Here is a 25,867-nt window from a genome sequence, read left to right as displayed (position 1 = left end):
AGAGAGGGTGAATACAGGTGCTGGCAAGGTCTAAGTTTTTCGTATTTGAATATATGTTCTGTGCATCTCGGTAACATTTACATATGAATTGCTCAGTGAAAATTACATGCTTTAGTTCAAGTCAACAAATGTTGAAAGATTGGAAGTGATACTAGTAGGAATAGCTCAATTACTGAAGGTCCAGATTAGGTCTGTGTAGTCTCATTAGAACTTCCAGTTTAAATCTCAGCTGGATCTATTTATTCTTCCAGTTATCGAACTATGACCATAGTTATCTTGTCATCTTTTGTAGTTTTTGTAGGTGCCTCTCTAGAAATGTAGTCCTTCCAAATAATTGTTGTTGTGGCCTCTCTCCTAAAGGAAAGATCTGATTTAACCATGATTCCTGTTGCATATTGTTTTACTGTGGGTTGTTTAGGGTTTGTTCTCTTCCCAAGAAGATATGCTGTGGGTCTGCATATTGCTTTGCAGAAAAAAAACCTGTGGGTTTTGGCAATATACACACTTAGATTTCCATTGTGAGCAGATCCGTCAGGTTGGTTTCAGACTCTTGGTATCCAAATAAGAGCAATTTTTTTTAATCATTGCATTTCATGGAAGTTTAATGGCTAATTAATCTTTTACAAGTTTCCTGAGGTATGGAAAGGGGATTATACACTGCTAATCTGGACACATCGTTCTTATTATAACTTGATTAGAACTAATTCTTCTGTGGGAAAGCTAGGAGCTGGATGACCAGCTGATGGTAGGAACTGTTTCCCTGCTTTGCCAGCTCTTACTGGGTGTTCCAATTAGCTACATTCATTTTTTAATTAATTATTTCATCATTTGCACTGGGGAATTCTTAATACTTCAAATATTTAATGTCACGAGGCACTTCTTGGCCTCTATGGCATTCTTACTGTATTTAACCATTAGCAGCTCCTTGTATTCAAGTCCTTGCCATTTCAGTTTGTACCATATATACTTTCTGGAAAGATGACACTGTAAGTGGAGGTTTTCTGAAAGATTTCATCAGGATTTAATATTGCTGTTCAGCCTTAACAGTCTTAGTTGGGCAGTGCTATGCTTTAAAATGGCAGGAGGGTCAGGAGTGGAAGTTGCTGAAGAAACCATAGTTAACACAAGTGTTAGCTGCTCCTCATATCCCAGAAGCAAGAAGTTTGTGTTCCTAGGAAAGTCGTCTCCTTCGTGGAGGGCTTATTACTTAGCCAGACATGACCCAGTCCTAATCCCGTGACTGCACACTGATGCCTGTGCTGTTGGGATTGGCAGTATTTGGGGGGTTTGTCTCAGGGTATTCAGTACTTGGTGAGTACCTCTGGCTGTAGGACTTCAGTGCACAAAAAGTGCAGGAAGTCAGTGTGTTGCTCTGAAGCCTATTGCAGTCATCAAATGAGTTTACCCAGAAAAAAGAAGCTCTCTTCTCATTTATTTATGTGTTTGACAGCTCCTTGAGTGCTAGACTTGCAAATTAATATCAAGACTTGTGTAATTTGGAAGTATTTTTCCTCAGATCTATTTCCAGTAATTTCATGCCACGCTTGGTTATGTTTGAATTAGTATTTGCCATATGAAAGTAATCACCATGTATAATCTCAGTTCAACTGCAAAGACTATCAAATGCACATCTCTTCCCACCCCCAACCCATCTCTTTCTTTTTTGGGCTGGACTGCTGAAGAGGTGTCTAAAATTCAACCAATTCTGACAGCTGCTCCATGCCAAAAGGCTTAACTTTCAGGATTCCAGAGATTCCTTTATTGTTTCATTAATGCATGCAACCCCCCAGCCCATTCTCCTGTTAGATCTGCAGGGAGTGAAGAGCTGAGCACAGACCCCTATTTATTGTGAAAAAAGTTCATGAAAACAGTGCTAATGTAGTATACGTTTCTTAACAGCGGGGTCATGTCTCGTGTGGACTGAAACCCAAATAGATTTCTGTGCTTTGTACATTAAAGCATGCATTGTAACAGACCAGATCTTTTGCTTTTCTGTCTCTGGGTGCAGGTAGGAGAGGAGGCATGGATTGCAGTGAAGTCCACATGTCCTTGCAACTTCACTCTACATTATGAAGTGGCATCACGAGGCAACATTGTCCTTTCAGGACTGCAGCCCAGTAACATCACCCAGCAGAGGAGCAAAAGAGCCACCTTTCCCTTTGAGAAGAACATTGATATCGCACACTTCCCAGGAACAGGTAGCTAGCATCAGAAATGCAAACTCACCCCTGTTTTCAGGGAAAAACAAACTTTCTGCAAACCTAAGTATCCTCTTTTTTTGAATTTGGTGGTCCTTAAAGGGCACAGAATAATTTTGTGCAAGAAAAATACCGATCCATTGCACACATAGTCATAGGAACAAGGTAAGTTTCTCCAAGAGGGGTAATTCTTGCAGTTTTCTCTAGTCTTTCTGTAGCTTCTCTGTTAAAACCCCTCTAGTTTAATATGCTTGGCTTGGGATCAGCTGAGTAGCAGGGAAGCGTATGATGGGGCTGGGGCAATGTACTAAGCTGGTTGAGCTTAAAACTAGGAAGAGAACATAGATGGAGTGGTAGCAGCAATCAGGCTAAAGGAGAAGATCGTTCAGTCAGCATGGGAAGCGAAATGAAGTGTGGCCTCCTAGTTTGTGCAAGGAATAACAGAAAGATACAAATCTGGGGAATTCAGGGAACTGGGGATAAAGAATGGTGTGCATGGGAAGATGCATACAACAGTCTGTCTATCCTAGCAACATGTGCAATAGCAGCCAGTTTCAGATAATTTGGTAAAAAGTAAAAGAAACTTTCCTAGATGTGCCCACCCAGCTTCTGGTAACCAGTGGTTTAAGAATTTGTAATGACTTTCTTCACCGAAGGTTGGTTCTGAGCTGTTGTATTTAAAGATTGCCCAGAGGCACACTGGTTGCTCCATCATTGGAAGTGTTAAAGGCCAGGGCCTGGACTGGGCTCTGAGCAACCTGATCTAGTGAAAGATGTCCTTGCCCGAGGCAGGGGGCTTGGAACTAGATGATTCTTAAAGGTCCCTTCTAAGCCAAACTGTTCTATGATTCTATTTAACTGCTGCTGGTGAAATGATGCATAATCCTTTTTCAAACCCATTAATACTTTTTCTCTCTGCAGTGTTCTGCAGCAATGGATACTTTTCTTGTTTATTTTAAATGGCTTGATAACTTAATTGTGTATTTCCTTGGGTTTATGGCAGGCAAAACACTGGGTAGTCAATCTCTACCCACCTTCTCCATATTGCTCATTATGTTATGGGTGCTAATTGTCTGTCAGCTTTCACAAAGAAAAGAAAAAGGGAAAAGATTCTGAGTTCAAGAAGAGTTTGTGAAGGATGCAAGTCCTGGATGTAAAGTTCTGCGCCTTGCAGCATTTGAATAGGGAGGAAGAGAGTGATTTTGATAAATGAAACTGTCCCTTTTACAATTTATTTTTTAGCACCTACCAGTACCCCTGCAGCAGAGGTTGAAGTCTGCATGACATTCCTCCGTTTCTCAGTAGTTCACAACATGGCTCCCTTGGGCCGTCTTCTGGTGTATTATGTCAGGGAGAATGGAGAAGGGGTCACAGACAGCCTGCAGTTCACTGTGAAGTCCTCCTTTGAAAATCAGGTATTGGCAATGTAGCTAGTGGAGAGGAAGGGGTGGTGTCTTGTTACTCTTTGTAGTTCTGTCTGCTGATTTTGAGTCAAGATAATGGGATTTAATGTTAAATTCTTAGGTTTCTGTGGCTCTCTCGGCAAATGAAACAAGACCTGGTGATGTTGTGAACATCAAGGTCAGAGCTGCAAAATCAAGCTGTGTCTGCATTGCCACTGTGGATAAGAGTGTCTACCTGCTGAAGACAGGTTTTCAGCTGACAGCCAGTCAGGTAAAAGGAAGCTTAAGGCACTGATGTCTTTCTGTTAGTACCACTAAATGCACTTTACCTTTAGTTAGTAGCCTTTATACCGAAGGACAGCAGTCTCTTCCCTTTCCCTGCAGGTGTTTCAGGAGCTTGCAGAGTACGATGTATCTGATGCTTTTGGAGCTCCAAAGGAAGAAGGGCACTTCTGGTGGCCAGGCATGTCCTCACGTAGACGCCGTAGATCTTCTGTGTTTCCCTGGCACTGGGACATCACCAAGGATGCTCGCTTCGCGTTTACAGTAGGAAGAATCAGCCTCACTTCTCTATGGAGTGTCTTTTTTACTTTTATGTGTGCAGGATAATTTTCAGCTCTGTAGGCCATTGTGGGTTTTTTTTCATATCAGAGCTGTTTCTGCTGGGGGGTAGGCTGAAAAGTGATTTCTGAGAACAGAGAGTACAGCTGCAGCAAAAATCGTGGAGAAATGTGTTTTGATTTTGGCCAATCTTGATGAGAGGGCCAGATATCCTGTTGGGTGAAGTAATTCATGCTGATGCTCTGGAAAATTAGACAAGGGACCAGAAGATTCTTCCAGTCATGGGTGAGCTAGCAGATCCCTTCTGCAGTTACTTTGACAGGGAAGGAAGGTGGGATGTGAGTCTTTCCTTATAGCCTTTTCACTTTTAAACTGTTCTCTGGAAATCCTTTAAACTTCTTTCCTGCCCTAGTTCAGAAAGCTTCTGTGGCCATCTGTGTTGAAAGATCAGTAATGTTTTCTTTTTATCCTTTGTCTGGTTGTTACTTAAATGCCATATATTTAGGCAGTTGTGTTGGTTGGTGTCTTTCAATAGTTAAACTTGTCAGATTTTAAAAATCTTATTTCCTTTGGTCTGTGCCATGTATTTGCATCAGCATTCAGGCTGAGCACTTAAAACAAGTTAGGTTTGTTGGGGTTTTTTAATGTACTCACGCACTAATGCATTTCTTCACTGCTTTGGATACTAACAATGAAGTCCTTTAAGCTAAAACCAGTTCGGTCATCTCTAAGTTTTAAAAGACATGCTACTATGTTTCCATTAGCTTCTTGCTTTCCTTTTGATTAAAATGATTTTTACCTGATCTGTTTGAAAAGTTCTGTTCATTAGCCTCTTTCTTCCCTTCCTACAGTTGCACAGTAGAGTCCATCCAACCTTGCAGACTCTGCTGACATCCTACCTCTTTGCCTTCCATGCTGCTGCAGCATGTAATCTCTGTTCCCTGGCTATGTGAAGCTGTAAGGACATGCCACATGGAAGGCCATGCTATGCATGTTACATGTTTTGTATTCTTTACATAGGCTTTTACTACTTGCTGCTCTTAAAGCCTAGAGAGCCAGTGTCACAGGTCTGATGTTTTATGTTCTTTCCATTTTTAATCCACCTACCTGCTAATAATAATGAGCCTTGATTCCTTCAGATCCTCTGTCTCTTCATTCTTTGTCCTTTTTAGCTAAATTGTTCTGTGTTGTCTTAAATCCCATAGGCTTCCACATACTCCCCCAATGCCTCAATTAAATCCTCATTACTATCCACTGCTGCAGGAGTTGCTGCTGCTTCTCTCTCTGTGATCTCTTGGGGTTTTGTTCTGAAGGTTTTTTCCTCTTACCAAGAGGTGTAAACTCTTGGGAAAAGATACATATGTTAATAGCTGGTATGTATGCATTGCTGTGTACATGATTAGTAATAATTGGATGTGTATGTGAAAAGAACAAAGCTCATACTCCCTTTGGTGTTTGGGAACTACTGTCTCTTATGAATAAGTGCATTTAGGGGACAGAGCTGGCAGACAGCTTTTTTATGAATTCTGTATTTTTACTGTGAAGCTATGTGGACAGTTTCCATTTTGCTTGGCATTCCTGGTAGTGCAGGATTGGTGATGTCTGATGTGAGAGCTGCCTGCTAACTGCAGCAGAACACACTGGAAACTTTTAGGAAGGGTAAAAAGCTGTAATGTAATTTTCTAGGGGAAAAATATGTGTAATAATTTTTCACCTGTAGCTGCCTGGCAGTTACACACACCCAGTAACGTTAGATATTGGTTTAAATACTTTTTCCAAGCAAATAAGAGCTTTCAAATAAAACCTCTGCCTATAAAGTGCCTATTTTCACATTAGCAGTCATTTTTAGATAAAGTTTTAAAAAATCCTCAAGTTTCAATTGCAATTTACCCCATAAACGTTGGAATAGGGTTGGGGAATTCTATTCAGAAAAGTTTTTATTGGTATATGTTTAATTTTTTAAAAAAATTTTTCCCCTTGCTTTTGTTTTGTGGTCTTCATTTCTATTGTCTAGGAAACCGGCTTGGTTGTAATGACTGATATAGTGAGCTTAAACCACAGACAGAATGGAGGCATGTACACAGATGAGGCTGTTCCAGCTTTTCAGCCACATACTGGGACGTTGGTGGCTACAATGCATTCTAAAATAACACCAAGGTAACATTTTTATTGTAATGCATATTGTCTATGTTACTCTTAGCTATTCTTTTTCTGTATTCTACTGATTTCTACTTCCATGCTGCCAGGAATCTGTTTGGTTTAGACAAGGTGGTGGTGGGGAAACTCTTCCATTTTCTTGACAGACCTAACAAAAATTATAACTGACACTGCTTTGTTAAATTGAAATTAGTCCTGGAAAAATGCAAAGTAACATTCTTCAAGATGATCATTTGAATCTTTTTGCATATCTTGGTTTTTGGTCGATTAGTTGTTGCTTCTCAATATTTGCAAGCTAGCACTTGTTTTGCAGAGTTGCTCATTGCTCATTATTTTGACCATTCAGCTGGTGGTCAAAATAAATAAAATGACAGACAGCATGAGGAAAAAGTCATGAAGTGCTGTGACTAATGCTGCAACTGAGGATGTGCCTTCCCTTTGTATTCTGAACCACCTGGTGGCCTCTTAGCAAAGTTTTGGAGGTTAGTTAAGAAAAAGATAATGAAGCGTGCCAGCTGTAGAAAAATGGACTAAATTATGAAAATATTAGAGATAAGGCAATTCCAAGAGAAGAAACTGAGGGGAATATAAAGTAGTGATTGTAGTAACTACTATTAGCAAGGCCACATCATGATATCATGGGAAGTCACATGCTCTATATGCTTCCTTTGATTTTGCTTGGTGTAAGAATGTAGATTGTAAAACTTTTTTCTGAGATTATATATGCTAGTTTTTAAGGTTATCTTGTTTATCGTATTTTTTTCTATGTCTCCAGACTGTTTGATGTGTGTGTGCACAATGGGATCATTTGGAAAGACACTAATTTGTGTTATGAATGATACACCAGTTCACTTTCCAATGATTCTGTACTAGCTAGAGTTTTGATGGGTCATGTGAGCTGCATTCAAGTGACAACACTGACTTACTAGTTGCTGTTAAAACCATCTTGTTAAAATAATTAATTGTCAAGGATCTATTTCTTGTTGCAGCAGAGCAGAGAAGAGAAAAAGAACCTTCTTTCCTGAAACGTGGATTTGGCGCTGCTTCAATGTCAGGTATTGACAGGGTATTTCCTTAATATGTCAGGTATTGACAGGGAATTTCCCTAATTTTGTCTAGAGGGTTATATACTCTTCAGCTACAGGAAACAAAGCTCTTTAAAACCTATACTCTTCAGCTACAGGAAACAAAGCTCTTTAAAACCTGCTGGAGTTACAGTGGCATTCTCTGGTATTTTTTGGTGTTGTTGCTTTTGTTTATTACTGCTTTAATCAATACACTTTCTTTGTAACATTTAATCTGTTCTTGAAGTGTATTCAATTACTGCAGGTTGAACCTTTTGGTTGTGACTACATTGCAACCCATGTATAATTCACCATGGTGTCACAAGCAGAGGAGAATCTTCAGGGAAGAAAAGGAGCAATGGTTTGGTTCAACACATGTCTAGCTTTTACTCATTTATGGAAAGGGTGTTACTGAAGAGCAAGTGAGGATATAGGTTTGCAGTGATACGCTGTTGTGAGGAAATACTCATTACATAAGCTTGCCTCACAGTAAATGCAAGTCAGACTGCTCTTGCAATAAAAAGGGACTGTAAGATATAAAGTGATGTTGCATTTCTAGCTCTATGCTAAAATTGTCATATGAACCAGAATTCTGTGCACCACATAAGACAGTGAAGGGTAATGGGAAGTCTTGCTAGCGTTCACAGTTAAGAGGCAAGACCAGCCCCTCTGAAGTTCCAGTTTACCTTTATGGAGGGGGATGAGTTGGGTCTGGGTTTGTGTTTGGACCCTAGGGTAACCCAGAAAGGTCAGCTTCAGTGAGTGCTACTGTTTTTTGTCCTTTTCACCCCTATTCTAGCATCAATTGCTCTGTATGCTGTAGGGGAAAGTGATCCCAGAGTAATATGTGTGAGTAGCTGGAGGCAGAATAGCTGCATCTGTAAATCCTCTTATAGCCTAACCATGCACTGGTGAGTATTCTATATTGATTGCTTTTTAAATTGCACAGAGCCCTTCTTTCTCTTTCATCTGATGCAAAAGCATCTCCCCCAAACCTTAATTTACTGCGTAATAAATCATGGATTCCCCCAGGTACAACTGGAACTAAAAAAAAAATGAACAAACAGATAACTAATCTCTCTCAGAAACAGCACATCTATGATAATTTGAAGGAATTCAAATACAAATAAAAAATAAAAGGCTTCTGCAGGTCTGCAAGTAAACTTCATTCTCAGTAAATGATTATAAATTAAATTTGACAGGAACTTGCAGCAAGTGTATTCAAATCTGTTCAATTGAGCATGAAATATGCTTTGTAGAAATACACAAAGAATTCCAGAAGTGCCTGTTTGGGCCTCAGCGAGCTGGGGCAGTTAATTATAAGTGGGAGAGTGTGGAATAAAAAGTTGCAGATTGCATTTTCTCCACTTCATTTCATTAGAAACAACCGAGTTGAGCATTCCTTGATTTCCACTCTCTTGAACAGGAAGAATTAATTTTTTTTTCCTACCATTTATAATTATAATATACAATCCCCCCCAAAAGAAACAAAAGCCTAATGTCAACTTCCCAAACCAATTCTAAAAATTCCTAGAGCCTGGCTGGAGGGTCTAATGGCTGGAAATGTGTGTGTACTTTGGGCCCCTGCCCAGAAGTGTAAGTGCCCTCATGTGTGAAAATAATGTTAATGCTGGTTATGGGCTGAAATCCCAGTGGAAAGAACATCAGCTGCAACAAATTGTCTGGTTAAGCAGACTGGAATACTGCCAGTTCTGGAGCTAGGACACCCTTCTGCTCACTCTTCAGGGCTGAAGTTTATTGCAGGTACTGGCTGCCTAACTCAAGTTTAGGATGAAAACCTAAATATTAAGAAACTAGTGTGCTTAAAAGAAGTTTAAATAACTTGGTGCTGTCAAGCTGAGTGCATTTCCCAGGCTCTCCACTCTGTAGTTGGAGCTGGGGAACTGCATTCGTTGGCCAGAGGGCTTGGCAACTGACAGACCCTAGCATGCCTATTCAAAGGCATAGTGATCTCTAGTTATTTATCAAACTCTTTGGTTTAATCCTTTTCCTACTGTAATATACACACAGACTAGTACATGATATGCTGCCTAGTTACTACAACAGCTTGGGCTCATTGAAAATTACAAACAGTTGATTTAGATAATGAAAGTAAAGATACTTCATTGGTGCCTAAGATGTGAATAACCATCAGTTGAAAAGCAGTGAAAGTGCATTTCTTCAGTTTGTCCTGGATGTGAATCAGGCGGTGTTAGTGTTGAAAGACAGTGTGTTTGCTGTAGACTTACAGAGCTTATACTGAGGATCTTGCTTTCTTGAGTTCCATGCCAACTAAGATGCACGTTGCTCTCAAAAGATTACAGAGCTAGCAGCGTGTGTATCAAGCTCTGGGGAATAAATAAGAACTTGAGAGAAAACAACCTTAGGGTGTACTCATAACTGCACCAATCATCCTGCCAATTGAGCCATGAAATAGCTTTTGTTCTTGCTTTAGAGGAAATATTTTCTGTTCCGGGCAAGGCCAAAGCTTCTTTGCAGGAGGGAAATAGCAAAGTCTGCAGAACAAAATTGAATTTCTATTATTACAAAGCGTGGAAGAGGACACCAGTTTTATGATATCCTGTTGTGGTATGCACAGTAAAGCTAAATACTCAGAATATAAAATTGATTTTTAATAATTAGTTTCAATCCTTATTGGAAGAAAATGATGGTTTTGGAAATCTTCTGAGTCAGGCATTCCAAAAACCAATGAACCAAAATGTTTCTGAATCAAAATACACTCCCCTGGACAAGCAGTTACTGAACTTGGTGTCTGGAAAATTTCTCATATGTCCTTATGTTCAAGCAGAGTCTGTGATGTGGCAATGTATACAAGGACAATGGGTTCCAACAGAAATTACTTTTATTTCACTAGCTGTTAAATAAATTATTGCTGAACTGTTTTTATCCATGTCCTCAGTCTAGGATTCTTTTCTTTTCTTTCTTTCATTTTTTTACATTTCGCCTCTAAGAAAAGTGACTCTATAATAAGGCTGCAAATGCCTGTAAAGCTTTTAATCCAGTAAGAATTTGTATGTTAGAGTATGTTTTGTGGAAGCAGCTATTTGCTGTTTGGCTGCTTATAAATGTCCATAGCTCTCAAAAAAACACTGAGCCTTTTATAAACTGTTGTTCAAAGCAGACACTGATGCAATGTTGTAAGTTTGGGTCTGGAGGGAGATCCCCAAAATGTTTGGCTCTCTGTGCTTTAGCTTCATTCAGAAGCATTTCATTAATCTGATCAAACTGAGTTATTCTCTATCCTCTTTGGTAGCAACATATCAGGAGAAGCGGAGCTGCATGTGGAAGTGCCAGACTCCATCACTACCTGGATAACTGAAGCTGTGGGTCTGTCTGAAGAGAAGGGGTTGGGCATTGCCAGTCAAACAGAACTAAAGACATTTAAACCTTTCTTCATTGATTTCACTTTGCCATACCATGTCATCCGGGGAGAACAGACCAAAATCCCATTGACTGTCTACAATTACTTAGCTGTCTGCGTAGAGGTAACAGCTTCTTTATACCTGCTGCTAAGTTACTAAGTTCTGCTTTATGATCAGAATTTCCTAATTGATCTATAAGTTACAGTAGATAAGGTATAGGGATAATGCAGTGATACGCTCAGCATAAATGCTTTGAACAAGATAAAAATACTGCTTTTCAATATGAATAAATGCTATTGCTTTATATTTTTCAGCTTGAAACAACTGTAGTAGTCTGAAGTGTCTTGCACCACTTCAGAAATACAAATATCGAAAAATATGATGCTGAACCACGGAGAATCTCCTTCCTAATCAGAAAACTGCTGAAAGTAGTTTATTTTGAAAGAATGCTTTTTTTCAAGAAATCCTGTCTCTGTAGATGTTTTCTTCTCAAGCTCATTATCTATCTCCAGTAGTATCATTCTGAACCACTTGTAGAACTGCTGAGCTGAAAGTAATGCTGTCAGTCGAATATATTACTAGAAGGTTGGAAGAATTAATAATCTGTGCATACTGTGATTTTATTAAACATGTAGTGGTTTTCAGATTTTTTACATATACTTGTTGGTTTTGCAGCTGAAATTTGCAATAAATGGCGTTCAAAAACTTTCACAGGTCCATGTGAAGATTTCTGTTCCAAAAGGTATAAAGTTTGTTGGACATCCTGGGAAACACCATCTGACAAGAAAGAAGTGCGTTGCCCCTGGGGAAGCTAAACCCACCTCTATCGTTTTGTCCTTCAATGAGCTTGGACTGAGCAACATCACTGGTAGTATAGAAATAAAAATAGCTTGCTGCTTGAAGGAGTTTTACAAGTCTGTCTTTTCATTGCTCTTTCAGAAGAAAGTTTTTATTTTTGAGTACCGAAAGTGGAATCAGTCACTCCACATCCTGCCAACTTAGCTGTTCAACCTCATTTGTTTCTGAGAAACAGATTCTATAGCTGTAATGCACTGAGGAACCTGTGTGAACAAACTTCAGCAGATTCCCTAGTCATTGTTATTCCTGTTGTGTGATATGTGGTCATGTAAGTTTTGGACCTGTTACATCTCCCTGAAGAGATCAGTGGAAAATTTTAAATAACAAAAATTCTGTACATCTTTCAAGCAGAATAATCACATAAAAAAATTGCAGCACTGGAAACTAGGAAAGAGTTTCTCTGTTGCCCTGTGGCTGTCCAAATATTGTCCAGGTTTAGGTGACCATTCAAAAACAGAATGAAGGTGATAGAGTTGATCATCGTGTTTTTTATTTACAGCTCTCTTGTATCTAATTCGTTTAGATCTTCACTTGAAATGTTGAAGATCTTCCTATCTCAAAATTTCTGTTTCTTTTCCCGTGTGTTTCTTTCTTAGCAAAAGCTTTTGCTTATGGTGGAACTAATTGCTGTCAGGATGGGATGCAGACCTTAAAGAATGGCAAGCACTCAGAGGACAATTATGTGGACAAAAGGACTCCACTGGGAGTGGATTATGTTCGCAGTAGTGTTGTTATTGAGGTAAGAAAATATGAATTTATAATATGGGCAAATCATGAAATTTTTTAGGTAGTTAATCAAATGTAAACAGATTTATAAGAATCTTCAAGTTGATGTATTGTATATTTACATGACTGGAAATAATAAATTGTAGTGGTATGTGTACAGAAAGAGCCCATTTGATTCTGAGTTCATGCCGGTACATCTTCAATACTGTTCAGACATAAAAGGGATAGAAATTTTATCGGATAAGCTTGCTTTGTTTATCTAAGAAATATGCTGTGGTGTGACATTTGCTGGTAGTGGTTAGCATATCTCTAGCTAACAGAATACAGTGTAATAACTTCATAAAGGATGTAAACCACTATGCAGTAGCAGAATATTATTTCTGTATTTTGTAAGTAAAACTGAATAGCTGTTACTGCTAATCTGAGTACTGCGTTTTTATGCATGGATTTCTGTCTTTATATAGCCAGAGGGACTGTCCAGAGAATATACCTATAGTGTGTTCTTCTGTCCAAATGGTAAGTTTATGATACGAATGAGATACTAAGTTTGTTCAATTTAGTTATAAATATAAACATATGGCTTCATCTCATGGTAAAAAATAATAAAAAAAAAAAATATCTGTTTCCATTTCCCTGTGATGGATGAGTTATGGTGTGTAGGATGAACCTTTGAATAAAGGATCTTTTTTACCTGGTTGGCTAATTATGAATTTGCTCTAGCTGCCCAAGTGATTTCTGGAAATGGCAATTAAATTCCTTTACTTTATGAAACAGTTTAAGTATTCAGCACTGTGGACAGTAACTGTGACTGTACTATGTTTTTAGTTGATGTTTTAAAGTTCAGTTCTGGAATCAGTATGTCCTTCCTACCTGAGATTTGGATAGCTCAGAGTTGGCTCCAGTAGCTAAACAGTGATGCTTTTGACTGCTAGATTAGAACTGAAAAATCACTTAAGAGACTTCATAAGAAATCCAGCTGAGCAGTTTCAATTGAATGATCTGCTATATTGGAAGGGGTTATAAAGAGAAGATGGGAAGAAATATCCATGTGTACTTTTACAGTTTGTTTAAGAGAAGCTGGAAAAAAGAATATGTGCTTAGGGAGAGGTCTGTTTGTTTAAATTTAAATAGCTAGCTATGAGTTATTTTTGAAGTATGTGAGCTAAGTTCTAATTCTTACAACATTCCGTTATTTTTCCGACTAGAGAAAATACACATTTCTACACCTAACAAATATGAATACCAATACATGCAGAAACCTGCCCAGATGACACACTTTGACATTGCTGTGAAAGCACACAATGATGCTCACCTGGCCTTGTCCTCTGGTCCACATGACATGGCAGAGATGACAGAGATTGTTATTGGTGGACATCAAAATACGAAAACATGGATTTCTGTAAGCAAAATGGGTGATCCGGTGGCCAGCAGGGACACAGCTGGTATCCTCTCCTGGGATGAATTCCGCAGCTTCTGGATCAGCTGGAAAAATGGAATTATCCAGGTAGTGAATTTATCTACGTAATAGTCTGGAAGTCTCTTGCTTTCTTAAACAGAGTTTGAGCACACATATGGCAGATTTTCCTTGGGTTTGTTACACAAGTTGAAAACTTCATTCCTGTTGCTTTTTCTGTATTAAGTCTTGATCGGGCTGTTTTAATCAGAGCATATCTGCTTGCCACATTATGTTCTCAGGACCTCAGTCTTCAATGTTTATAGTGCTAAGCGTTCTGAAGGCCTTGGAGGTCAAGTCTGTGGAATTATCATTAAACTTCCTTGGATTGTTTTGTGGGCGGGAAGGAGAAAGATATTAGTCCATCTACAATGTTCTTGGTGCACATATAAGTTACTAGATCCAAGGACACATGGCAGACTGATTTCATATATGCAGGTTCTTGGAACTGCATGGTTTTTTGTTCCTTTCAGGTTGGCCATGGTACTCAGGTGCTAAATGAGTCTATTATTGTGGAGTGGACAGTCCCCAAACAGCTTGAGGTGAAGTACATTGGCTTTTCCACAGGCTGGGGGTCAATGGGAGAGTTTAAAATTTGGAGAAAAGAAGAAACTGATGAAAATCACAATGAAGCATTTACACTTGGAGTTCCCCACAACATAATTCCAGGATCAGAAAGAGCTACGGCTTCAATAATAGGTATCAATTATGAGGAGCTATCACTAGGTACCTGTTGTCAAATATGAAGAGATGCTCCAGCTGTTACTTGGTTGTGATCAGTATTTGAGTAATACACACCAGATAAGATAGTCATAGGCAGTTACAAAGGTATATGCTGCTTGATTCTGGGGCAAATAATTGCTTGGTTGGGGTTTTTGTCACTTTTTTGAACCCTGTTTGAGTCTACAGTGACTTGAAGTTGATACCGTGTGAGGGCTTTGCAGAGGCACTGCCTGTTACAATTCACAGTATTTGTTTCATAATCCTCATAATCACAAATTATGCTGTGTTCTAAACTATAGTAGTCTAAATTGGGAAATCGTGGATAATCAGACTCTGAAATGTAAAATTTATTTATTCCAGCAAGAGCTTGAAGGGCTAAGACTTAACGTTTGAAGGACTTCCAACTTATGATACAGTTTATTTAAGCTGACTGTGTGTAGCTAGTAGAAATTGGTGTAGTCAGGTGGGTTTTAATCCTAAGACCTCAAAAGCAAGTAAAGCGCAATTCCTTGACAATGAACACATCATCTCTTTTTCAAACAGGAGATGTGATGGGTCCTACATTGAACAACTTGGACAATCTTTTGCGATTACCATTTGGATGTGGGGAGCAGAACATGATACATTTTGCTCCTAATGTTTTTGTCCTAAAATATCTGCAGAAGACCAAACAGCTCAGTCACGAGGTGGAGAGTGAAGCCACTGATTACCTTGTCCAAGGTAACTCATTGCACTTCCAATCTATAGAAGCAGAAAAAGAAGAGCCTTTGCACATGGCTGTTTGGGAAGAGCCATGTGCAAAATAGTTTTATAACTAAATACAGTTCTCAGGACGAGTAAGAATTCAGAGATCATTAAAAACAAGAATGACCTAAAGGGGCAAAGCTGTCTTTCGTATGAGTCAGACAATAGTCATGTCATGAAATCAGAGGTGACAGGATTAGATGGTTCTCCTCTGAAAATACAAATGTAAATGTAATATATTTATTGTATTCAGCAGCAAAAGCCCAGTGGTGCTTCCTTTGTCTGGCTACAGTCATTTCATTTGTAATTTTTTTGGTGCTTGCTGATAGCAGAAAGACAAAGGGAATTTTTTAATAGTCCAAGTCACTGTTTCCTTGGCACTATCAGCTGCTTTTGTTTCTTTTTATGAATATGCAAACCTTCCAGGTTTTTGGCTCCAAACTCTGCCTGCTAATTAACCCTTACAGAAGAAATCCTCAAGAGTTTTAAACTTCTCTGTGTTTATTGGAGCCCTGCCAAGTATAAGGTTTAGATGGGAAAGTCTGTTTGCTTGCTCTAAAAGGCTTTTGTGACTTACCAAGCCAGAAAACTTTTTCATCACTTAGTCATCCATCATAGAAAGTGCTGATTCCCAAAAATTCTCATATGTGCATTCCCTAATCTTTAGAAGTGGCCCGAGCTAAACTAGGCAGTAATTTTTCTACTTTCCCATAATGCAGTTCTACAAAAGCAGGTGAACAGGTGAAAACTAGAAAGGTGAACCTCTCCAGTGAGTCCAAGTGTCTAGAGGAGTGTTTAGAAAACAGAAGATTTCAGAAGAGCAAGCAAGAAATAGAGTCTGTGCCGCTATCAAGCTAGCAAATGAATGAATGTAAGAGTAATGAAGCATAAGTCAACTCAAAATGAACACTCAAAGAAAAGAGCAGAGAAAATTATAAGGCTGACGTAAAAATACCATTACTTAATTTGTCTGTGTCACACACTGGAAATGAGTGCTTAGGAACAATCGAGGAGGAAGTAGTAAATTGTATCCAAGGCCTGCATAGAAGAAAAGCAGTCTGACTTAATGTAATGCCGATTTTGTTTGGAGGAAGAAAAAAATAATAGTTACTTACACTTTCTACCGTGTGCTTATATATATTCCACAGCCCACACACAACAATGCTTTTACTACAAGACCATCATTAATCTCTAGGGCTTTGTTCCTCCCATATTTCAAACCGTTCTATCTGCATTCCCTATGAGCATCAGAAACCTCTAGAGCAACAGGAAGAAGTGTAGGAGTCATAGGCAGTGCTTGCCTGGGGATTGTGGAGCTGCCTCTATCTGGAGAGGTCAACAAAGAAACTTTGCCTCCAGAAATGAAAAATTAATCCGTTCCCCTAAAAATGTCATGTAGTGTGGAATAAAACGTCTGTTCACATGTTAGAGAATTAAGTGGGTACAAAATGCCTTTGACACGGTTGTCTTGCAGGTTTGACATATCTGTATCAGAAATACCCATTCTGAAGGGTTTGATTCCGAAGGGCATTTAAGAGCTTTATCAAAGTGTGTGTTCTGTATTACTCAATATAGAGGCTTAGAGTGTTTTAGCAGGATGGGCAGTTCATGGTTATAAGACAAGTTAGAGCAGCAAATTATTTTCCTAATAGGAAGAGCGTTTTGACTGTCTTTATCTTCAATTCAAAAAAGCATTCTGGTAGAGAGTTCTTAGCTTCAGCATTTAACATGTTAATAAATGTAATTTATTGTTATAACATGTTATATTATGTTTATATTTATATTATTTTTTTATTTATATTATGTTAATAAACATGTAAAATAAAACAAGTCTTGTAGGACAGCCCTAGCAGCTAGGAAGTGTTCGTATACATTAAGATCACAGCTGTTATTGTCATGTTGTATTAAAGTTGTTCCAAGCAACAGCTTTGGAGAAAAGTGAATCCAGTTGTATCATGAAAGGAAAAAAAAAATTATCTGCATGGTGCTTTCAGTAAAATGGAAGGAGAATGACTGTATGATGAAGTAAAAAACTTTCTTTTAATACTGCATCTTTTCAAAAAGTATCAAATTTTTAACATTTTTACTGGCCAAAATGCAGGAGTTGTAGTCTTACAGATGTTAGTGTGAATGGATTTCTGAATAAGCTACAGCATAAATAAGACAGAGCTGGCTTTATCACTCACAGAAAAATAAGAGGTTGCCTCAGGCAGCAGAATCCCTTACACTAGTGCCAGATGGTCTGAGTCTTCATTCACTTTGAATACTTGTTTTTCTCTGTGTGAGGATTTTGGACTCCCCCAGTTCTTTTGTGACTTCCAGGCTACCAGCGCCAGCTGACCTACAAGAGACAAGATGGTTCATACAGTGCTTTTGGCGAGAGGGATTCCTCGGGGAGTATGTGGTGAGTTGCTATTTAAAACAGAGTTAGAAAATTCAGTGTTTGCTAAATGGGAGAAATACACAGTTGGCAAGGAAAGAAGAGTAATTTTCCAGCTTCCATCATGGTATCGCACACAGTGGAGAATAGAAATAGTACTCAATGACTATAGACTTACTGTTTCAATGCTGCTGAGTGTTCATACTACACTAGTAGGTGTATTATAGTTGTTTCAAGACTCGGGGGCAGTTAAGATTTAGTCACATCTACTAACATGGCTGGGCTTTAGGCACAGAAGCTATAGTTAAGGAACGTATTTGGTCTACTGGAATTGAAGTAGTCATGTATGGGATGTTTAAGCACCTAATTCCACTAGGGAATGGAACTTCACCTGAAGCATGTACAGAGAAACTTGGTGTCTCTAGAAGTGTTCAGAGACTTCTACCGGGGTAGAAAAAAACCCAAACCCAAACACCAAAACCAACCCAGAAAACCCCAAAGAAGTCTTTCTTCCACGTGTTTTATATTCCCTCATGAATGAAATGGAATGGTATGGATTTATGCCCCAAGAACTGATGTGCAGGACCTTTGAATGTCAAACAATATGAGAGCCAGAAATTATGAAACTGAGAAATCAGCTCATCTTGCTGATGGCCCCCTTAGGAAACCACGGCCTTTAAGGTTGTATGTTACATCCCATTAGCGTGTTAGTTGACCGTAATGTCTCAGATGTTGTAGATTCTTGTCTTCATTCATTTGCTTGTGCTGTCATTTGGCTTCTTGATCTGCTCTCTATTTTGCTTTAAACTGATTTTCTTCATGAACTCATCTGAGGGGAAGTACCACTTCTATGATGCTGCTGCCTCACTGTTTCTAAGATAGTAAACTTTAATCTCAAATCTGGCATCTCCCAGTCCCTAGGTGTAAAATATGGTGACACAAAATTACTTAACACTTGAAAAATCCCCTGCCAGGCAGCATGCTTTCTATCCTCCCATTCCTCAGAGACTTGTAAAATGAATGATTCAATCTCCCAGAGCTGGCCAGAGTTCGCACTTGTTGCATGTCAGAGGTTTAGAATTCCAAAACCACTGCTGTTGCTTTCTCAAGTCTTAGCTCTGCGTAAAGTCTAACAGCCTCAGACTTTAGCAACTAGTCTGGATTTCTCTCTTTTCTTTTGTTTTTTTTAAGACTAACAAAATTGGAAAATTGACTTTTCTTTTTTTTTTGTTTTTTACAAATAATTCCATATTTATAAGCTTATTGATTCTTCATATAAAAACTTTTATAATGTTGGTAGCAGATGAGCACCTATAAAAGGGCACTGAATTTCAGAGTGTGTCAAAAATAAGACACATATCTTCAAGTTATACTTTTTGGTTTAATTTGTTGACCCTTAATCATGCTCTTATCCAGAAGTCTGGACAACGTTCAGGTGATTTAATGTACAATTGATTTAGTGTCCCAACAAGTTTTTTGGAAATTTGTGCTTTCTAAGAATGTTGTTTTCCCCCTACTGATACGTTATTCTGAATTTGTTTTCTCAGTAAAGATGATAAATTCGTATTTGCAGGCTAACAGCTTTTGTCCTCAAGTCCTTTGCACAGTCTCGTGGGTTTATTTTCATTGACCCGAAAGAACTAACAGCTGCCAAAGACTGGATCATCCAGCATCAGAAAGATGATGGTTCTTTTCCTGCTATGGGCAGGATACTAAATAAGGACATTCAGGTAAAAACTACACAGACTCAAAATCATGCAATAGGTGCATTTTTAAAGGTATTATCAAAAGCATGAAGTGATGTGGTTTCTTTATAGCTAATGTACATATTTCAAAGGCTAGAACAGTATAGGAAGAACCAGGAGAATTTCAGTAAAGAAGCATGTATGGGAACATTATCTGTGTGCTGTCCCATGAGAATGGGAAGGAAGGTGTCAAGTCTTGCAAAACACTTCAAAATCATGCCTTGGACTGTGAAATTACATGTGTTGAGTGTGTTCTCAGGCTATTGCTAGGGAAGGAAGCTACAACATTGGGCTGGGTTCCTAGATTTTGTCCTCCTTCTGTGCAAAGTAAAAGTTCTGTGATGCCACAACTTCTCTTATAACATATTCTTTGTCTTGCTTCAAGAGTCTTTTTATCCAACGTCCTTTTCCCTAGTTTTCATCCAGTCATTTGTGTTTGTTGCCCTCCAGGGTGGAATCCATGGTAAAATCTCCCTGACAGCTTATGTGGTTGCATCTCTACTGGAAACAGGTGTAACTTCTGAGGTAACAAAAACTTAGTTAAAATAGCTCTCGCGCTCTACATGTTCTAAAAAAATCTATTGTTTTTAAACTTGATTTTGCTACTGTTCACTTTCAAAGGTTCTGTGCTCGCTAGAATGATAGCATCCAGGTAACAGAGGCTGTTGGAAAGCCTTGACATTGTTCTAAATTTAAGGAATCTGTTAATTCAAGGTGATCCCCCACCATCCTTCAACCAAGGATTATTCTACCAGAGCAAAACTTTGCCCTGCAACCCCATCCCTCAACCTCTCCCAGAAATGGCTGCAAAAAATATTTTCTGCCTTATAACTTCAAGGTGTGATTGCAGGCTATGTGGATACTGGTAGCTTGGTAATATATACTTTAACTAGCTAGCTTAGTGCTAACAGTAGTTTCACTAGGGCTGCAGAGGCTTCAGGGATCCAGAAAACTTTTGCAGTCTGCCTTTGCTACAGTGGCCAAAGTGCTACTGCGATTAGATTACAGTGTCTTTGGAGAGCTGCGCTCCTGTAACGTGCTGGATTGAAGACTCTGGAGGAAAATGTTTCTTTTCTTTGTAATGAGACGGAACAGGAACACGGTGGAAAAAAGAATAGCTACATAGGAACATGCAATTATGCTGCATAATTTTTGAAGTAGAAACAAACAAAAAAATCACTTCCAGGACAACTGTTGTTTTAAAGATTTCTTCTTAACACTCATGGTAAAAACAGTGCACTTCTCTGTTGTATTTTTGCCTGCATGTCATTCCACTGGAATGGAGATGCTCAGATAACATCATAGTTAAACATTCCCACTAACTATGACTGGGATGTCCATTTGTGCCGAGCAAGTCATGAGTACAGATCTTCACTTGCTCTTCAACAGCCAAGGGAAAAGAGTCATGGTGAGTGAGTAGGTCTGCGCAGGTAAAACTGGAAGATTAAAGCAGGAGGTGTAGAGGATTTTGCAGCATGTCTTTGTGATCTGTACTTGGACAGAAGGGATTGCCCATTCTGGCAAAAAATTATGGAGACTTTGAAACAGCCAGTGCTAACAGCAGTATCTATTCAGAAACTGTGATAATCTCAGCACTTCTGAGGAATCCCTGTAGAGCTTGAAGAGTGAGACCATGCTGCCATCAAGCAGATGGCCCCTAACCCCCAGTTCTTGTTGGACTGGAAAGCCTTCAACCTTATTAGAAAGAATAATAATAAAAAAATTAGAAAATCCTCCAGTGCTCATAGAGTAACTTTCCACCTCCCTGTCAGCAGTGTCCCCCCTCTGGGAAGTGATGTGATACTCTCTCTGGGCTGCTGTGTGTCAAGACAGCCCTAGCATTTTTATTTGCTGGAAGTGCAGCTTGTGTGGATCTAATGGTTTTCCTAGAGGAGATTTGCAAGTGTTACTAATGATCTTAGCTAGGAAATGAGGAAGGTGAAGGTTAGTGCCACAGGGAAATCAAAGGAAACCAAATTACATCAAGTCCAATTAAATTGTTTCTATAAATTATCAGAGCCACGTTCCTACATGGTGAGGTCATAGAGGGAGTTAATAAAACATGTTTGTTGGCTGCAGGGACCCCTGGGAACCTTGGCCTTTATTATCCTCTGGCGTCTGGTAGACGCTCCAGAGTGTCAGGAACACAATCAAACACACAGTAGAGAGCTCACTTCTGCTCTGTTCATCTGCTGCCTTGCAGGGGCCTAAAATTTCTTCAGCTTTAAGGGGGAATAAATGTGTCTCAGTGTTAGTCTAGATCATTCTTGCTATGCTGTTTGTCCTTTTTTTTGGAATTTGTGATACATGGCTTTTCCTAGAAAGAGCATTAGTGTCATTCTGCAGAGAGCAAAATGCATCTTTCCTAGTGTATTCTTTTATTTTCTTGTTATTTTTGTTATCTTTTTTTTTTAACGGACACTAAGTAATGAGAAATGAAGTGATTCTGAGATACAGATGCTGGTAATATGTCTGGGCTTTTCCCCCTAAATATAGGAAGAAAGAACAGCTGTTGACAAAGCAAAACACTTCCTAGAGTCCAACTTGTATTCAGCAGAAGACCCCTACACTACTGCCTTGACTGCATATGCCCTGACGCTGCTACACAGTCCCTCTGCTGCTGTGATGCTGCGGAAAATGAACAGCATGGCTATTACGCAAGGTACTGTGCTCCTGGGTCCAGTCTGGCAAGTCCCTGAACTGGCAGTCCTCTTACAGGAACAAGCAAATAATATTTGCAACTTGAATGATATATTTGAGTTGCTGGGGAGGATAGAACTGGTGAGATGAGGTCTTCCTCATGGCACAATTTGACTTTGTGAGGCAAGACTTTTCCTGAATCTCTCTAGAAAGGGCTGGCTACCTTAGTTCCAGGCATGCCGTTGATACTGCGGGCAGGCAAGTGTACCAGAGGCTCTGCAGTGCCTTTCCTGTCGTTATGACAAAGTTTGCCTTGTAACAGTCACAGTCTCTGATGGTGTATTTTAATCCAAAATCCAAGAATTACCTGATTTGTTATGTTGAGCCATCTTTGTAATTGCAAAGGGAGCCTCTTCACCAGGGGATGCTTGTCTAAAAGGAGGGACAGTGCAGTTCAGGGCATGAATCTGTTCTTTGAGTCAATGCAGAAGTAGGATTTGATTCTTCCCACATACAGAGGCTTAGCTGCAGTCCTGCTGTAATAACATACATATTCCACTGTCCTATTTCCTAGACGGCTTTACGCACTGGAGCTTGACGGGAACTCTTGTTACTGATGAAGATACCTTCATGGGATTTAATGATGGTCTCTCTCAATCAGGTACTTCTATGGCAAAGACAGAGATAAGGGAATAGGCTGCAACAGCAGGCCACTGACTGCGTGTATTCCAGTGAATTGTTTACATGATCTAAGGTATTCAAAAAATGGCAGTCAGGGCAGGGTCTGGATGAAATGAGATGAAACAAAAGGCAGGTGACATTATGCTGAAGGAGCTGGTTAAGAGCAAATGAGAGACAGAGCTAGATGTGGTCAAGATAGGACTGTCTTTTCAGCCCCAGCTATCTCAGCATTTTCCACTCTGGTTTTATAAAGACGGTGATACAGAAGAGTGAGAGCCATATGGGATTCCATCAGGGAGGAATCATTTGAAACGGAAATCTGAGAGAAGTCAAATACATTTAATTTTAGAGGTGTTTAGCTTTGTATTTTCAAATGAATCTAGGGATTGTATACCCAGCTTTTAATGGCAGTCACTGGCATTTCAGCCGATTTCCTAGACTTAAACTACCAAAGCCACAACAACAGTGAACAACGCTGTATTTTTGAGTCACTTAAAGCCATTGATTCTTCTGATGTAGGTGCACCGATGTTCAGGAGGAATCTAACTGGATATTGTATGAAAATTTCTAGGACAGGAATACAGTATGGGCAGCAGCAAAGTAGAAATGGAGTGGGAGAGAAATTACTTATGGGGTACAGTGAAGTAGAAACAAGGTTAACTGATCTAAGGGAAGAGCTTATGTTTGAAGCAGAGATCTTTGGAAGGTAATACATCTTGGGTCCAGACATCTTTTAACTTCATTTTTTTCTTCCTGTATTTACTTCTACAGACTCTTAACTTTTTCTTGGTTTTCAGTTAATGAATATTCATAGAACTGTCTCTAGGCCTTCCCAGATTCTCCTTCTAGACGGTATTTTGATTTTATTTTATTTTTTTACCCCCTCTTGTACAGTTGTTTCTGCAGAAGTGGAAATGACATCTTATGCCCTTTTGACATACACACTCCTAGGAGATGTGGCCTCTGCTCTCCCAGTAGTAAAATGGCTTTCACAGCAAAGGAATGCACTTGGAGGATTCTCCTCTACTCAGGTGGGCTGCCTCTGAAAAAGCTAGCTTCAGTACATGCATAATCAACTGTAGAAATCAGTTGGTTCAGGAACAGTCAATGAAGAGTTTCTGTCTAGAGTCTTGACAGAAACTGTGTCCTGATAAGAAGAAAAATTTCCCATTGCTCTTCTGCCTCTTTCTCAGACTGATAATTTGAAAGGAACCTGGACTTTGTCCTTACAGATGCACTTGACAGCAAAAGTGAAAAAAACCTGATATTTCTTTTGCTAGCTGAATTAATAAGGAAGATTTTGCTACCAGACACTGATGATCATACAGCACAGTGCTTGTTTGTAAGCTTACTATGCTCCTGTATTCTTCACTATTCTGATCTCTACCTCTTCTGATCCCTAGGACACATGTGTAGCCCTGCAGGCTCTGGCTGAATATGCTATCCTTTCTTACGTTGGAGGAGTCAACCTTACCATTTCCTTGGCGTCTACTAATCTAGACTATCAGGAGACATTTGAGCTTAACAAGATGAATAAAAAAGTCCTCCAGACTGCAGTGGTAGGTGGCTTTGTGTTTATGTAGCCATATTTTTAAAGTGATCCATGTGAGCTGGGTTCTGAATGACAACTTGGATGAGTTCAGTAATGGTAAAAGCACAAGTTAAACACTGAGATCTTGATACTTTCTGGGGTTTTATGGCTAGATTCTGATGTGGAGGAGGCAGCACTCAAAGTTAAAGGCATTTTTCATCATAACTAATGCCTGATGCTTATGTTGTGCTGCTGCTTGTTTCCACCATTGTTAAATGCAAGTGGCTGAAAAGAGTAAGCCATTCTTACTTCACTTCTGCAGTCTCCTTTATAACCAGAAAGATATTTTGTATAGAATAAAGCTAAAATTGAATTTGTTTCCTTTCTGAGTGCCATGTCTTGTCTGTGTCTTAACTGTGGATTCTCCCCAGATCCCCAGTATTCCAACGGGGCTGTTTGTGAGTGCCAAAGGTGAAGGCTGCTGTCTGATGCAGGTAAAGTTGCCATGGGGCTGGAGAAAATATGTGAACAGATGGCCTGTAAACTCACAGTCTTTTTGCTACTTTTTTAATCCCAGTTTGCTGTGAGGAAGTTGTTACACTTTGAATTTCTCTTAAAGCAATTATATAACGGGATGGTGCTTTAGTTCTTAGATGTAAATGTGACTGTAGTGGGCTGAATCTACTCTGGTACGGCTTTATCTATGTATAACTGTTGTAAAGCTTCTGTTGCCTCTGTGCCTGCCATTGCCTTCCTCTGAAGGATCTGGTGTTTATGCTGGTCTTTAGGGAGCATTTGTAGATGCTGTGAAATGTTGGGGTCTAATAGGCTGCCCTGATTTGTTTTGGTTTTCCCCTCTTTCTGCTGCAGATTGATGTCACTTACAATGTACCTGATCCTATTGCCAAACCAGCTTTCCAGCTCCTGGTTAATCTGAAGGAGCCAAAGTCAGAGCAGCATTTTCAAGCTCCAAATCTCCTGCGGTCTGTCTCTCCAGATGAGAATCGCTCTGAAGCCTTGCACAGAGAGAGGGCACTGGTGGATGATGATGACCCAGCTTCAGATCAGGACCATCGGGAATACAAAGTGATTCTGGAGACCTGCACTAGGTAGGAAATGCCAATCTGCATCATGTCCTGCCTGTTTCTCAGAGACCATCTAGTTTGCTGATCAGCACTTCTGTACTGATACATTCATTGATACAGGAAAAATACTAAATAACGCTATATCTCAAATAGTGTAAGATAGAACACCTCACATGCAAGATTTCAACCATAATTTTGAGTTGTAGGACAGAGTTAATGTCTGGACATTCACAAGCGTTGTCTTTAGCATTAATAATTTTAGTGCAAAGTATCTGTCAAACATAGAGAAACAAGAACAAAATTTAAGAGGACACCACCTTGTTTTTTTACCTTTAAGTTTCATCATTGCCTCTCCAAACCCTGAAGACAACAAATTGAATGTCTTTTGCTTGTATCAGGAGGAAAAGTAGCAGCTCTGGATTATTTTCTAGGTCTTCAGTAACAGGCTTTCCTTAAAAGCCTAAAAGAACTAGGTAATTTCAACTGATTAATCAATATCTTAAATGTGTCAATAGACCTATAAATATTATTGACT

The 25,867-nt window shown here is 39.3% G+C and overlaps 1 protein-coding gene across 8 annotated transcripts in view; it reads left to right on the top strand.

The window, feature by feature from the left end:
• Nucleotides 1–25,867, top strand: part of CPAMD8 (C3 and PZP like alpha-2-macroglobulin domain containing 8) — a 63,797-nt gene that overhangs the window by 20,814 nt on the left and 17,116 nt on the right. For 7 of the 8 annotated variants that reach the window (XM_055710412.1, XM_055710414.1, XM_055710413.1 and 4 more), the window contains 22 exons: nucleotides 2,009–2,198; nucleotides 3,441–3,613; nucleotides 3,723–3,872; nucleotides 3,986–4,147; nucleotides 6,177–6,319; nucleotides 7,309–7,374; nucleotides 10,658–10,889; nucleotides 11,481–11,634; nucleotides 12,221–12,363; nucleotides 12,815–12,866; nucleotides 13,556–13,854; nucleotides 14,277–14,502; nucleotides 15,070–15,246; nucleotides 17,593–17,674; nucleotides 19,224–19,380; nucleotides 19,846–19,920; nucleotides 21,892–22,057; nucleotides 22,610–22,696; nucleotides 23,611–23,747; nucleotides 24,120–24,275; nucleotides 24,679–24,741; nucleotides 25,118–25,356. In XM_055710412.1, the coding sequence (XP_055566387.1) occupies nucleotides 2,009–2,198; nucleotides 3,441–3,613; nucleotides 3,723–3,872; nucleotides 3,986–4,147; nucleotides 6,177–6,319; nucleotides 7,309–7,374; nucleotides 10,658–10,889; nucleotides 11,481–11,634; nucleotides 12,221–12,363; nucleotides 12,815–12,866; nucleotides 13,556–13,854; nucleotides 14,277–14,502; nucleotides 15,070–15,246; nucleotides 17,593–17,674; nucleotides 19,224–19,380; nucleotides 19,846–19,920; nucleotides 21,892–22,057; nucleotides 22,610–22,696; nucleotides 23,611–23,747; nucleotides 24,120–24,275; nucleotides 24,679–24,741; nucleotides 25,118–25,356 (3,329 nt within the window). The remainder of the gene's footprint in view (nucleotides 1–2,008; nucleotides 2,199–3,440; nucleotides 3,614–3,722; nucleotides 3,873–3,985; nucleotides 4,148–6,176; nucleotides 6,320–7,308; nucleotides 7,375–10,657; nucleotides 10,890–11,480; nucleotides 11,635–12,220; nucleotides 12,364–12,814; nucleotides 12,867–13,555; nucleotides 13,855–14,276; nucleotides 14,503–15,069; nucleotides 15,247–17,592; nucleotides 17,675–19,223; nucleotides 19,381–19,845; nucleotides 19,921–21,891; nucleotides 22,058–22,609; nucleotides 22,697–23,610; nucleotides 23,748–24,119; nucleotides 24,276–24,678; nucleotides 24,742–25,117; nucleotides 25,357–25,867) is intronic. The other variant, XM_055710410.1, reaches the window with a different exon arrangement.

The sequence above is a fragment of the Falco cherrug genome, chromosome 4 (assembly GCF_023634085.1).
Source record: "Falco cherrug isolate bFalChe1 chromosome 4, bFalChe1.pri, whole genome shotgun sequence".
NCBI classification, from domain to species: domain Eukaryota; kingdom Metazoa; phylum Chordata; class Aves; order Falconiformes; family Falconidae; genus Falco; species Falco cherrug.
This window is presented reverse-complemented; position numbering and strand designations above follow the sequence as displayed.